Source organism: Apaloderma vittatum, unplaced genomic scaffold (assembly GCF_000703405.1).
Source record: "Apaloderma vittatum isolate BGI_N311 unplaced genomic scaffold, ASM70340v1 scaffold11777, whole genome shotgun sequence".
In the NCBI taxonomy this organism is placed as follows: Eukaryota; Metazoa; Chordata; class Aves; order Trogoniformes; family Trogonidae; genus Apaloderma; species Apaloderma vittatum.
In genome coordinates, this window is record NW_009725768.1 from 61,521 (window position 1) to 77,004 (window position 15,484).

At 44.5% G+C, this 15,484-nt stretch overlaps 1 protein-coding gene across 1 annotated transcript in view; it reads left to right on the forward strand.

Moving 5' to 3' along the window:
• The window catches only part of LOC104276630 (CUB and sushi domain-containing protein 2-like), a gene marked incomplete at its 3' end in the record, with an annotated part of 195,504 nt that overhangs the window by 61,260 nt on the left and 118,760 nt on the right, over positions 1–15,484 (forward strand). Inside the window, 2 exon segments of the mRNA XM_009873029.1 lie at positions 5,698–5,892; positions 11,237–11,444. Coding sequence (XP_009871331.1) covers positions 5,698–5,892; positions 11,237–11,444 — 403 coding nt within the window.

Below are 15,484 nucleotides of genomic sequence, written 5' to 3' on the forward strand. Positions count from 1 at the left end.
ATACTTTAAATTAAGCTTGTGTTCAAGTGTTGTTGCACTGAAAAGCAGCAGGACTGGAGCAGGTTGACAAAGATAAGCACGTTCTCGAGTGCCTGGCTGATTGGGCTCTGGATGCAGGAGAGCATCCCGGGCTGGGATGGTGAGGGAGCTTCTGGAAACCAAGTGTCTGCTGGTGTCAGGCATCTGCCAGCGTGACGTTCATCTTCAGTGTCCAGCAAAAGCTTTCTGTAGCCAGGCTTCGGTATCTGTACCTTCCTTCTAGCCAGGCTTCCTCTACTGTGCTCAGCAAATAACGACGTTTATTTGAAAATCTAAATAACGAGTGGCCTAAAGTCCCAGATGTTAAGGATCCGTGCACCTCTGAAGCTCTGCAGAATTGGTTGTTGCTGTGTCTCCCATGATCTTCTTGCTTTCACGTTTTGAATCTTTTGTAGTGGGATGACTAAATCAAAGCTGAAGTAATCCTCTCTCAGCTTGCATGGTACTCCTGGAAGTTGCACTGGAGTTGCTGTAGCGCGTTCCAGGAAGGTAAATTGAAAACTGAAAATGAATTTCCAAAAAGGCTGTAGAACCACTAACACAAAGATGATGGATGATGAAGCATTTTGGTCTGTTATTATCCAGAAGTAACTATCTGGCTGGTTTTTAGTGAACAAAGAAATATTAGAGGAAAAAAAAAGTTTCCATTTAGCTTTATCTCTGTTGGTTGTACTGGAAATGAATCATGACATAAAAATGGATAAAATGAAATGAAAAAGATACCATTTATTTCCTTTTCTGTAGTACACACTAGACACTTATCCTGAAGGTTAAAACTCTTCTGAGTGAAAACAGACTGCACTAAAACACTGGTGAAAGCTGTTAGAGAGTCATGAAGTATCCCTGTGGTACTTGGCCTGAAAGTTCTGGACAAAGAGAGGGAGGAATTTGGTCTGTGTGGATCTTTACTCCCGCTGGAGTTGTGCATGGGTGTTCCAGTTCATTTTTGAAGCGGTGATGGAAATCTTAGAGATATGCCTCTTAAAAAAAATAATTGTTTCTCTCCTTGAATTTCTGGGAAGGTAACAGATAGAGTGCAAACTGCTTTTGGAGTGAAATAGAGCTGTGCCCAGCCCAGCCTGGAGCTCTGACAGAAGGTTCCCTTGGATGTCCTGGCTTCACAGCCCCACTAGATTTGGGAAGTGCAGGGGAAGAGAAAGAAGGGTTAAAAAAGCACAATGAGGATGAATTTGGAAAGGAGTGTGCAGTGATGACTGAGCCAAGCAGCTTAGGTCAATGGTTTTGTTATTTTGCTTGGTCTGTGTAGCATCCTTTCATTGGGATTTACAAACGAGCCCTGCTGTAATAGCTGTATTCAGGAGCTATAAGTGCCTGCTCTGCCATGGCTTACTTGCTTTCTTTTTTATTAGGAAGGAAAATTAGTTGGGAATGAGAAGATAATATATGGATATGGCCTCACATCATAAAAGTCGCACTCCTTGATAAGATTTCAAGGTTGGAACAATGATAGCATTGAAGTATCTGTTGTAAACTACCACAGATAATTCAAGCAATAAAAATGCTTCTTTTAGCTATGTAAATAGGGTAATAGACTGGAATGCAGTATCTAGATGTATTAAATGTTGGTGTTGGTTTATATTCGAACGATATAAACAGAGAAAATGGAGCTGAAGATTAATTTGAATAGGAAACGGGGAAGATTTTGGTATGGTGAGCAAGCTAGGCTCGGATTTAAGTTCGTTTCGTTTGAAAGTACCTGAACTGGTAAGGGAGCTCAAATGTGTCAGTGTGAGGAACACGAAGAGAAACAGAGAAATAATCTCTCTGCCTTTTTTCCTCTTTCTTTTCTTCTGACAAAAAGAGCTATGGGCTTTTAGGAAAGGGTGATGTAATTAGGCTGAATGCATTTTGATGGTGGGACGCTGTCCAAGGATGCGTTGAGTCACATCTAATGACTTAAAAACTACTAATTAATTTCGAATGAACTGGAACGAGGCTTGACAAGTACTAGGTTTTGAAAGCTGCTGACTTGATCCTGGGCGAGGGGATGGGCAAAGTCAGCAACAGCCTGGTGAGGCTGTTGAAAGGGGCAGAAGGCAGCGGGATTTAAGAACTAAAAGAGGATGGCATGAGGCTCCTGATGCAGATGAGCAGCTCTGTAGCTGTTCTTTGGCAGCTCACGGGACCGGGTGGTGGAAACCTCCCCGTTGTTTCCATTCCCAGTTTGTTCAGTTCATTTTCAAGCAGCACAGTATGAAATCTGTGAGACATCTCTGGGCTTGTACTAATGGATCTGGGTCCATGAGGGAAGCACGGGATTATGGTTCCTCTGCTGTGTCGCGGTGGGGAACCAGGTCTCCAGGGTGATATAACAGAATAACGCGTGGGACAGTGATGTTTGAGGTATGTTGAAGAGCTCTCCAGGTGCAACTGCAATAGAATAATCCTATTTCCTTTCCTCTGTCATAAAATAAGATAACAGTTTGGCAGCTGTTCAAATCAAGACAAATAAAATAAACTGCTCTAAATTCATCACGGAAAGAAACAGACTTAGCTACAGAATGACTAACAGGACCTTCTATTCATCTGTACAAATCTGGTCTGTGGCTGCATTCATTTCCGTACAATCACTGGAAAATATTATGTTGATTGCCGGGAACAAAGCTTTTATGGGGAGGAAAAAAAAAATCCGTGCTACTAATCTACAGTGGAATTGGTAAATGGGTAAGACAAAGATTTAATAATATTATTCTGCACGACATCTGATGTAAATAATACAGTTCTATTAATCTCTCAAGCAATCAGAGAGTCTGGCTGTTAGAGACGGCCAAGTATGAGCAATAATATTATCTCTTCTCAGGAATGTTGGAGTGGAATCACAAATCCGTTGCTGTGAAAGAGGCTCCTGCACGAGCATGAGGAGTCATACTTGCTGACACAAAGACACGGACCGGGCCGGGGGGTTGGGATGACACCTCCAGCCTCTGCACCCCAGCTCTTTGGGCTCCCCCTTGCACTGCTGTGGGGCTTTTGTGGAGCTGTACTTTCTCGGGAAGCGGAGGTGATGTTGTCTCCTTTGACCCTGCTCCCTCTGTGCACAGGGGAAGGTGGGTTCCCGGCTCCTGTTGGGGCACTGAGCACATGGAAGGGCATGATGGACGGGAGCTAATGATGAAGAAACGAATAATGTGTACACAGGCTGGAGGAGGCTTTGAGCAACCTGAGCTAGTGGCAGGGGACAGGGACGTTGGAATGAGAGGATCAAGGTCCCTTCCAACTCAAGTCGTCCTGTAATTCTCGTACGGGCAGCTCTGCTGCTTCTGATGAGCCCGGCTCTGAAGATGTCACCAGCCTGTTTGGAAGCAGTTCTGGTCCATGAGGCAGCAATTTGAAGAAGCGTGCATTGGTGAGGATTCTTCTTTATTTAAAAAAAAAATTTAAAAACCCCTCCCAATGCTTTTTAGTTCCCCAGTGAATCCAACAATCAAAAAGTTCATGCTGCCTCCCCAAAAAAGGATGTGTATGTTGTCTGTCCTCTAACAAGGTATTAGTTAATGCATCCAAATGAAGCAGAATTTTTAAATGAGATCCTGTTTTTCATGTATAATTTTAAGGTATGATGCAGATCAGGGTTGTCTGATTCTTCTCAGTTCATTAAATAGAGAGCAGATAAAGTTACAGATTGACTTTTAAAAATGATAAATTCTTATTTATAGCAAAAGTTCTAGTCATTAATTTTAAAGGATGGAAGCATAAAAGCAAAAATTTCATTAAAAAAAAAGGGGGTAATTTAGTTAAATTGGGGTTTTGAGTATCATTACAGAAAATGAAACATCAAGTTCTGCACTGCTTTTCAACTCATCTGATGTATTTGATACCATCCCTCTGCTAACAAAACCTGCATGGTCATCAGTATCTCCATGTTAAAGTTGCTACTGAACTTCCCAGCTCCAGGTGCTCCATGGAAAGATTTAAATAGTGTTTTGAGGAGGGAGCGCGGGGAAGAAACCTGGTCAGTGGGAGCGTGTCCCCGTGCCCAGCAGCGTGGGGTGGCAGGAGCCAGCGGTCACAGCAGGGAAAAAACCCCAAACAGCTGAAGCAATGCAGGAATCGAGCTGTATGTATGCGACGTTAAAATTAAATCATATTGAAGGTGGTAAGCTTGCATTTGATCTGGAAGCGTGTTAAGAGGAAAAGAAGGTGGTCTGCCTGGGTGCAGGAAGCCTTATCCTGTATTCGTTAAGGATTATTCTTCCCGTTCCCTCGCTGCGAGGGCTGGATGGCGCCTGCGGATCTACCCTGGAAGCCTCCGAGGGCGCATGAGCTCTGCTCCAAGGGGGCAGCCAGGGCTGCTGCCACTGAATTTTCAGGTCCTGGCCCTAAAGCAGTGTCCCACGGCGGGACAAAAAGGGAGGGTCTCTGCATCAATTAGCGTTAGGGATTTATGTTTCATTTCACATGCTTGCGCGCAGCTTTCGGTTGTATTTTATTCTGCTGCCTGATGTGTAGGCTAGCATATCATTTTCCTTTTAATCTTCCTCTTTTTCTTGGCAGAGCCGCAGACGAAACCTCCCTTTTGCTCATAGAAATTCATCTGGTTTTGTTCATGCCCCTGACAAAATTGTTTCCAGTGATAAGCCATCAGTCAGCGTTGAACGACCATGTTTTCCATCCTCTGATGTTTCAGCCTTAATGAAAAAGAGCTATAACACAAGATGCTGCACAAGGGCCTGGTTCAAGTTTGATTAAGTCATTCTTAGCCTCGGTTGTTTTCACTGCATTTTATTTTGAGCTCCAAACCCATGATTTAAGTGGATCTTATTGGAGTGGCTTATGGGAACCCACAGAGTTTTATTGAAATTCTCTGAAACTGCTGTACAGAAGCATTGGGTAAGGACTTACTGGCATTTTAGCTGCAACTTCTCCATCTTATATCCAAATATCAAAGTATCCCCTATTCTTTCTGATGCAAACTTTTGTTGGATTATATTCTGCCTTCAGTGGAGCTGTGTTGTCCAGAGTCTGGTTTGACACGTGTGAAATCTGGATTAAACACAAACTGCGGTGAAATATAAATCCCGGTGGGCTGAAACATTGCTCGTTTTGTCTAGCCAATGGTTGCTAATCACAGATTTTGACGGTTTATCTGTGGTTCTAAGGTATAACGCAGTTCTGCTTACGTTGCAGGGGCCTTTGAGGTGCATGATGGAGATCTGTTGCAAAATGTTATTTCAAACAGGATCGTAATCCCTGGAGTCCCCATGTGTTGCCTGATCTAGTTGAGAGGCGTCCCTGCCCATGACAGGGAGGTTGGATTAAAGGATCTCTAAGGTCCCTTCCAGCCCAGGCCATTCTGTGGTTCTGATCAGCTGCGATTGTGTTAAATACAACTGTGGGAGGGCATAAGAAGGAGGATACTTTGGTTTAGAAACTGCTCAGGAAAGAGGGGATTTTGCTTCTGACTCAGTATCTTACAGGAGTGATTTTTTCATTCCTTCTCTGTACACAGTAGAAATGGTACTTACACGTTATCTGTAACTGGCCTGATGAATTCTGGTGCAATCCAGTGTTGTGGTTATTTGCTCTTTACATCCTAAGTGATGCGTTTGCTTCGAGCCGAGCCTTCCCTCTGGCTTCTTCACCAGACAGCTCTGTTGCAACGCCCTGTTCCTAACCAGAAGCAACTTTCTTTGGCAGTTCTACCGAGCCATACGTGCGGAAACCCGGGAAGGCTGCAGAACGGGATCCAGCAAGGGATGACGTTCAGCATCGGGAGCAAAGTGAGATACAGCTGTAACCCAGGCTTCTTCTTGGAAGGACACGCGCTGCTCACGTGCCATGCCAATTCGGAAAGCGGCGCCTCCTGGGATTTCCCTCTCCCCTTCTGCAGAGGTAAAGCGCGCTCTCTTCAGCTGGAGCACGCCACGATGAAACGGGATTTAATGAGCTATTTGGGCTTGGGGAAAAAACTTCATGGAGCATAAGCTTGATTTAAAAGACTTGAAAACTAAACACGATGTAGTTAATACTGAGTTTCCTTTTTATTTGATTCTTTAAAGCTGCCAGGGTTTGGGTGAAAAATGGGAAGGTTATGGAGTACTCAAAGCTGCACAGCTACTTTAACTTCAATTTCTTTGGATGAAGTGGGGGGGGGGGGGTAAAAAAGCAGGAGTGTTATCCATAAAATGAGGCGCCTACACGAGACCATGCAGTTTTTCTGGATCAAACCCCAGAAAATGAGACTGGATTTTCTGGTTGCTGCCAGGTGAAGCTGGCTTCCCCCGTGGCACTTCCCAGAGTGATTCCAGTCCTTGCCTGCAACCACGTGTGAGTGTGTTGAGGGTCGTGGGCAGCGCCAGGCAGGGATGCTGCCTGGGAGGTGAGACCAGCCTGTGTTGGAGAGGGCTGGCCCGCTCTCCTGCACGCCCTTCTGGGGCTGGGAAACGTAGGTTCCTCTGTCAGGCTGAGAGAGCTTCTTGCTAATTCTCTGGGGCCACAAGGGACTGGAGAGTCTGTAAATGTACGGGTGTCTGCGTTGTTATAACCAAAACAGTCGCTGCTGCTTTGAAGTCTTTTCCCGTCAATTCTTTGTGTACCTCAGCAGAGCATCTTGCATTGATTCTTTTTATTGACTCTGCTTGTACAATCAATCAGCAGTTCTAAGCTGTAGCATAAATCTTGAATATAAAGTGAGCAAATATTGTTTGCTTGGTGTATTTTTAATGCTTGCTTGAATGAATTACACAGCAGTCATATGTGCTACTTAGCGTATTCCTTGTACATTTACCCACTGTTGGTACGTATTTTTCTACTTTCTGATGGAGATGGGTCATGCTGCTGGGTCGAATCTTGACAAATTGAGATGAAAAGCTCTCTGTAGCTGAGCAGGCGTTAGGATCTTGTGAGCTGCCATCAGGGGAATAGACTTGTGTAATGTCACTGCAAAGGACAGTGTCGGATCTGGGGACTCTGCTCTTCCCTTCTTCCCCTCCTCTCCAGAGTAACGGCAGAATGTGAGACAAGCGCTGAGGACGGTGTAGTTTTCACCCGTGCTGGTCGATACCCTCTTTTGTTTTCTTTATGTCCCTTTCTTTGTGCTTGTCTTTTGCTTTGTAGCATCCTTTTCTATATATCATTAGCCTTGTCTCTCTTCCATGCATTGAAATAATCGAAGATGCTAAGAAACGTGTGGTAGAGAAGAGTAAGAAGCAGAGGTGTAGGAAGGACTGAGGCAACACTTTGAGGGAGCTGCTGCTGCATGGGAGTTGTCTGCACTCCCTTTACCCAATTCTATTTTGAAGTACAGTTTGATTTGGTTTTTTTGTAAAGGACAACTATAATGTCAGTGAGAGAGGAATGTAGGAAGGAATTCCAGATGCAGAAAGAATGGCTTGGTGAAATGTGTCTTTGCAGAGCCCGCGAGAGCAGCTTGTGCTGCTGCTCGCCAGCGGTTTTGAAAGCGCAGTTATATCAAAATTGATTCTTGGACTCTGAGCTAAAAGGAGACTATAAATTCAGTCTGCACAGACTCTGCTCTGGTGAGTTATGCTCCTTGCTTACGTGGCAGGAAGGATTAAAACTGCCGTGATCTCATTCGGGGAGCACCAGAGCAGCAGCTGCGGGCTGATGTGCGAGGCGGGGGAGCTGTGCCCGGTGCACCGGCTGTGACTCGGGAATCTGCCTCGATGACTGAAGGTCCTCAGCGAGTCCGGGTCACACTTAAATGGCAGCTTAGTCCAGATGTTGTCCCACCTATACAGTGTGTGTCAGAAGTATCCGGAATGGTTTCCTCCTTGCATCTTGTGTGTTTTTATGTGCTTTCTGCACACGATTGTTCTGTGTTCGCAGAATGAAGGGAAGCCTCGTACTTCAGCTAAATGGGCCCTTAAGCAGAGTTTTACAAGTCGAGCTGTGTTTTTATCTCGACAGTTGGCATGCTGGAGGCAAACCCCCAGCACACTTGGAATGCTGCCTTCTGTTCCACTGTAGCCACGAAAGGAGCAACCCTCACCAGGGTCAGTTAATTTAAAAAAAAAAAAAAAAAAAAAACAACACCCCCATTAAAAAAAAAAAAAAGACCCCCTCCCTATGTACAAAACAAAACCCCAAAAAACCCCCCCCCAAAAAAAATAAAAGAACAAATAAAGCGCAAAAAAAATATCCAGAAACATCGGAATCTGTTTTGTAAAGCGCTTTCATGCGAGTGAAGTCCTGCCCAGATTGTTTGCTGAATTTAAGTAGAACTGATAGGTTTATGATTCTGGTAGGCGGTTGAGTAAAAATTCAGTAAGCCAGCTGAAAAGTTGAGAACGCTTGTGAAGCTACATTGTAAGCATATCAAATATGCATAATCTCATTAAAAGTGGTCTGTCCTACTGTAACTCAAACAGCTGCTTAGGCTACACCGTGCCCAAAAAATTGAAGGGCTGTTCAAGAAGATTTTGGCAGCTTGCAGCGTATGGTTAAACAGTAGCAACCTCTGCAAACTTAGGAGGATGGGAAGGGAATGCATTTTGAGTTGAAAAAGCTTTTGCAGTGAAAAATTCTAATTAAAAAAAAAAGCCTAAACCACCATACTTTTGGCCAGATGTTCTGCAACTATGTTAGCTTAGCCCTGTAAAAAAAATGCAGTCCTCTTATTAAAGAATTATGACACAGCGTTGAGTCAAAATTCTTCAGCATATTCTCCATCCCCTCCTGCATTCCTTCTAGTGCAACTTTAATGCGGTGGATCCAGTCTCAGATTTTCCAGACCCCCATATAAATGTAGCCAGGAAGTTGCCGACAGGAGTTGCTGCTTCCAAATCCTTGTTGCCTTTGCACTTGGGGGTGTTACAAGGTTCTGGGTAGACCTGAGCTGCACGGGTGCCTGGTTGTAGCGAGAAACAGGTGTTTGACCACGAGGACCTGTGCCCTTGGACGTAGCGTTTGCATGCACAGGCTGGATCGCTTGCAGATGCTTCGTGGTAGTGGTGCAGGACCTTATTTGCAAAGGTGCTGTGGCCTGGAGATGGTAATATTTGACCTGTTGTACAGGAGATAGCTGTCCCTCTGGAGGGGTGCATATCTTCAGAATAAAGGCCTCTTTGGATCCCTGTGCGCTCCCGAAGCACCTCGTGACCTTGCTCCTGCTCTGTCTGTCTTGCTGCTAGGCACGTGGGCTGAGGGGTCACTGGCTAAGGAGCTTTTCTGCATCTGTTTTTTTCTAGCATCTACAGAGGCACTTACTCATCAGAAATTAAATTCGAACATACCGTAAACTGGTGAATTGTGCTTACCCTTGTTGGCTAGAATCCGTTCAGCCTTTAAAAAGCTTTTTCAGTAGCCCTTTTTACTTTTTGCATGGACTTACCTTGACAGTCCCACTGTGAATCTTGTGTGTGATGCGTTGAAGTTTGGAGGATTTTTCTGGCTCTTAGACATCTTTCAGCCTAAACATATCGATGATTCTAACTGCACTTCAGTGTCTGTGAATAACTTTCGTGCACTGACAATATGATTGCAGCAAATTGGTAACTTTGACTGTTGTGATAGAATGCTGGGGCATTGAATTGGGATTTCAATGGCCTTTTTCAATCCTAGTTTTGGCTGCCGGAATGGCCCAGAAGTAGTCGCTTGTCTGCCTACATGTCTGGTCTTTTAATCATACTTTTTTTTTCTGCCTTCCCTGCTCGCTGTGAGCTCTGCAGTAACGAGCGATGTGCCATCCCAGCATGAGCACAGAAGCAGTCGTGAAGAGCTGTGACCTCTGCTGGGGCTTATAGGTTCCTGGGTGAGCTGGGTATCGTGTTAATGCGATGCAAACCGTCCCTTAGAGCCTGGGCTGGTCCTGTTGCTGTCCCTGCCGTCAGTCGCTGGGAAGCCGGTGTCTGCTGGTGCCTTCTGCTTGCCCGGGTGGCTGCCCGCGCGGGGGTAGCAGATGGCCATGAGGAGGAAAAGTTGGCGTGTGTATTTGTCTCACTTCGTCTTTCAAGCTGCGTGAGTTAGAGGCTGCAAGTTTCAGCTCTGCTGGTAGCACAAGATGCTGGTTCCTGAGAAGGTCTGAGAGCTCAGGATCCTCCCGAGCCACCCTGCAGAGTTGTCCTGCGCTTCCCTCAGGTGCCTGTGACCCTTTAACACTTAACAAATGTTCTCACCTGAGTGAAATTTCAGTTTGGAAGTGGTTTTTGTTTTGTTTTGTTTTTAAATAACTTGTAATGAAAATAAGGGTTTATAATGTAAAGCCCCAAGCTCCTTGACTAAAGCGTCTGAAATGCCGCTCTGTAACACATGTTGTAAAGTTAACAGGCTTTTCTTAGCAGCATTCCAAATAAATGCTGAGCTGATGCTGTGTGTACAAGAGCAGTGAGCTGCCCTGGTGCTAGTCAAATTAATTCTTGGTTTCCTTTATCTTCCTGCCCATGTTTTCTTCAGATCCTCCTCCTTTAATTGCTCTAATAGCTCCTACTGACAAAATTCAGGTTGTAAAAATGAAACAGTATGCAGAAAACAGGAGAACTGGTATATGATCAGGAAGTGTCACTACTAGATTTCTGAACAAGTGGTTAAGATTTCTTATTTTTTTTTTAGCCACTATGATTTTGGTATGTCCGTAAGAAATAGAGCAAAGACATGTAAGGCAGGTGCATGGGACACTCCACTCCTTTTCTGTTAATGTTGAGTGCAGAGCTCATACTCTCAGTCCTGTTAGTGATGAAGGTGCTGAGATCTGTGCGAGGTGGAAAGCAGCTTCTCTTCCCGCTGGGATGTCTGTGAAACCCTTTGCAGTCACGGAATTCCTGGTGGTTTTCCTCCTGCTTGGCTTGTTACACGGATGGGGAAAAAGTTGCTGAAAATACCTCCGAGGATCCTAACGAGGAATCGGGGATGGGACAGAAAACTTGGGCAACAATGTTAGGAAATAAGTGTCCTGACAGTGAGATGCATTATGCTGAGAACCGCCTCCCCAGGGAAGTGGTGGAGTCTCTCTCACTTGGGGTGTTTAAAATTAGACTAAACAGATCGCTGGTAAGTGTGTGGTGGGGAATAAACCAGCACTTGCCAGGAGATACTGACTGACCTAATAGGATTTTGCATCCCTCCACATCTTTATCTCTTAACAGTGCACAGTAACACACACCCCGATGAAAGCACTGGGGCTTTTAAAGCTTTGCTTTGTATTTGAGCTTATTCTTTTCTTTTCATGTGCTGCTTTGTGCATTTCGGCAAAATCTGATAACTTGTGTTCTGTCTCCAGCTGACGATGCTTGTGGAGGGACTTTGCGGGGACAGAGCGGGATTATCTCAAGCCCTCATTTTCCTTTGGAGTATGGCAATAACGCAGACTGCACGTGGACTATTCTTGCCGAACCTGGAGACACTATTGCTCTGGTTTTCATGGATTTTCAGCTGGAAGATGGATATGATGTTTTAGAAGTTGCTGGAACGGAGGGATCTTCACTCTGGTAGGTCGCTACTGGCCGTACTTTGTTGTCTGTACAGTCATTCCGTACGCGCTGATGTTTTGTGCACAGATCCAAACTTCTCAGGGTGTTCAAAGCGAACAGCTGGTGCCTGACTGGTGGTAGCTCCCAGTTATTTCCAGTCACAGGTTGTAGCTGGTGCTTCCTAATGAAATTCCCTGGGATGCTCTTTATTTGCTGGGTAAACTTTGCAGTGACTGTCTCCTCGAAATGATACCCTCTATGATAACATTTCATAGCGTAGCTGGTTAGAAGAAATAAAGAATTTGGAAAAAAACCCAAACACCCAACACTTCCAAACCCTTCTCAAACACTGTCATGCTCAAACCTTGCTTTTGCTAAATTGTTTTCTGATTATTGCTAAATACATTGCTGGCAAGTTGACTTTACGGTTAATGAACTTTTGGCAAATGTTTCCACAGATCAGTTTGTCCTTTAGACAGAAGGCTGTGTATAGAATTTCAATACCCCTCTCATCCCATTGGTTGCTCGAGCAGTGCTTTCAGAAGTATCGCCTTTATGTATAATAAATGCCACGCTGATTTTTTCCGATAGACAAGAACTACCCAGATGATCAGTGCTGTGAAGGGAGGGCTTGCAAAAGGAACGTGACATATTGCTTAGGTTGTTTTTACAGCAAAGGGCAACTCTGCCTCTAGTTGGTGCAGACACCGATCCTTCTGCACGGTGATTGTGCTCAGCACAAGTCCTGACTAGCAGCAAGTGGAAGGGAGTAGTCTTAAACCTGACATCCCTATGGAAGGGGGAAGAATTGTGTTTGAAATAATTAGGTGTTACAAGAAGTTAAATTACGATTATTTATGAGGATTCTGTCGCAGCTGCAAATAACATTAATTTTAAGTAATTTATACTTGCCTGGCAGTTATGGGGGAAATAGGATTTGAACATTTAGGATGTATTGATGTGAGAGAACTTGCCATTTACCGTGTACCGATTGTTTACTGTTCCCAGGACCCCTTTGAAAATTAGATGTTGCTGTTTCATGAAAAAGCCGGGGTTTTATTAGCATGCATTAATATTTTAGGGCGCTGTTAGTTTTTAGCCGTTACGAGCTGCAGCGCAGATCAGTCTTCTGTGCTCTGTGGTAAAGATGAATGTAACTAGTTAAGAAACATTATTCAGCCTGGAGGCGTTGCCAGTGCAGCACTGTGTCTTGTCATCTCAAAAATAAAACAATGCATGTCAGAGTGAACGTGCTGGAAAAAAAAAAATTAATAAACTACCCATAAATACAGCGTGGTAGAACTTTAAAAGTGGCAAGTGTGTTTTAGGAGATTTAGCCCTCTGACTTTGGGTAGTACGTGTACGTGCACCCGTCGGAAAAGGAGCTTTAGTAGCTATTTTAAGGGTAGTGTGTTTTACAGACATCACTTTTGGCGCCTTGTCAGAGGGAATAATGATGAATTTACTTTCCTCCTCGGCCCCAAGTGCCCATGTGCTGCGCCGCTAACGATGCCTTTCCTCCAGACGGATTTCCAGTGGGAGCTGGACGAACGCGGAGCTGTAACAGCCCTGGACTCCGAAGGGGCTGGTGGAGCTGGGCTCTGTTACCGGGTGAAACGTGGGTCACACAAACAGGAATTTCATGCAGGGCTCGCAGCACAAGCTGCTCCTGCTTGATGAGGTTCCTCCTGCGTTTTCAGAGCACCGTGGAATACACCCGGCTGAGATGAACACACCAGTCAATTCAAAGGGATCTCATTTAGTATTCCTGAGAAGTAAACTTTTCAGTCCCATAAGCAGAATTACAAAGAGTCTTATTTTCAATTTCATTTTTTCAAAGCTGGCCCTCGCCTGATAATTAAATTCAGATGACTCATTTTTCCCGGTTTTTAATAATTTTTGCCCAGAGGGGGAAAAACACTGGAGCTCATATCTCCTCTTTAAACATGTTGATATGATTCAGCTTGAAAATATAGCTAAAACCCTTTTTCCCCTCTGTCTGTGAAAACCTAGTTTTAATTATTGGTAATATGGCAGATAGACTTGCGGCCAAATAAACCGTTCTATTGAAGTATCTTGCTGCTAAATATTTCATTTCCGAAGCATTATAAATAGTTTTAATCTGGTCTGGAGATGTATACAAATAAACAGCGTTAAATTTCATCTGGCGTATAATTCTTATATATTTTCAAGCTATGGAATATTATATAATGGTGGTATTTATGAGGCCACTAACTCAGCACATTAAGTGAGTGTGTCTTGGCTTGCACGTGCCATTCCTGCATTGTCATTTGCCCTCCCCTCTTTAGATCTAGATGCTTTGATTTCTCGATGAACCTGGTTCCATTAAGCCTGTTGCCTCCAGCTGTGGCCACAGCTGTATCCACTGCTCCCTGGAGAATCCTGCTTTGAATTTCGTTTGGTCCCCAACCCGTTGGATGTGAATCCTGCCATAAGTCTCAAAAGGGAAAGGATGTTGCAGGTCTAAGCATCCATATGTCAAGCAGAGCGATAGAGGTTGAGTAGCTATTGGAGACATATTAATAAAATAACACATTTACAGCTCTTTTAACTGCTGTTGCAGTCTCTGTCATGGGACTTTGGGCCTGAATTTCCTTGACAGGTGAGAAATAAAATTCTACTGAGCAGAAAACAGGAGGGGAAATAAAGAAAAAAAGGAGCGGTGTGAAAAAGAGCCTGTCAGATTAGAAAGGACAATGTAGGGGTCTCCTGGCTAGAAAGAAAAATTGGAAGGATGGCAGTGGCTGCCCTGCTTTCCTTTGAGGTTAGCTGGAGTGTCCGCCCTAATCACGGAGCGGCTCTGCCAGGGCAGGGATGTCGGGGGCATAGGGAGGGATGTGTGCTCCGTGTCTGCTCTCCTGTCATTATCCCCAGAGTTTTTCTGTCTTCGAGACTTGGGGTTCTCTTCCCCCTCATTTTGTACTAGCTGAGCGAACTGAAAGGATTAATGAAATTCTTCTCTATAAATACATGTAAAAGAAGAAAATCCCTCAAAGCAGCTTGGGTTTCAGTCCTTAAGGGGTCTGAGCTCTGTTGAGCTCATGTGCTTTGTGTCAGTATCTGCTCAGAGCTGACTAAATCCCTTGGTTAACACTTCTCAGGAATATCTGCTGATTATGGCTGTTTTGTGGTACCTACCTTAAAGCTTTCTTCAATCACGAGCATCCCTGGGGGTGCTCAGCTACACTGAAAGTGCCAAAACGTTTCAAGCTAAGCACCTAAAACATTCTGAGACCGTGTCTGATAGGGGAGTCTCCTGGCTGGCCCTGAGCCTGCTCTGTCCCAGCCTTGTCTTCCCTTTAACAGAGAAAGTAGGGATGTGCTGGCAGCAGTTTTCTGGCTGTACTTCGAATATACTTTAGTAGAGGGGAGGGTTTTCCTTTGGCTGTGGTGGAGGACGTCTGGATTTCCTGTGTTCGTGCATATTTGCTGCAGTTGAAGTATCTGCAAACAATGAAAATGTGGTTGTATCTCTTCTTTCTGTCATCTGTTTAGATCTCCTCTAGCTGGTCTGGGACTTGTATCTAATATAAGGCAAAATGACTTGTATTACGATTGGGAAAGCATTATGCTGCTGTTGCCAGAGAAGGTGGTGTGTAGGAAATGACCAATAACCCAATTTATGTATGTGTGTTTACAGGAATTGACTATTAATGCAGATAGTTAGCAAAGAAGGTTTTTGCAGTCATTCTGGTATAGCTGAAGCAGACAAAATGGGTAAAAAGCAGTGTGTAAAAATGCAGAGCCACATGGAGCAAGTGCCTCTAGAGCAGGGACTTACAAAGGAAATCTAGAAGGCAGCCTGGTGTTTGCCATATAAAGTTTCTTTTATGCTGTTGAGCTGGAAAATAGGAGCAAGGGAAGGGGGGACACTGCGTGCTTCAGCCTGTCTGCTGCACAGGTGAACAGCTTGTGACAGCCTTTACCCCAAAAGATAGTTGGCTCTCTGTGACTATTCGTTCCACTGGTGGAGCTATTTAGAAACCTTTGCTCCTGCCAAATGACTTAATGTGGATGTTGGCTCTTTCTGGAAGAGC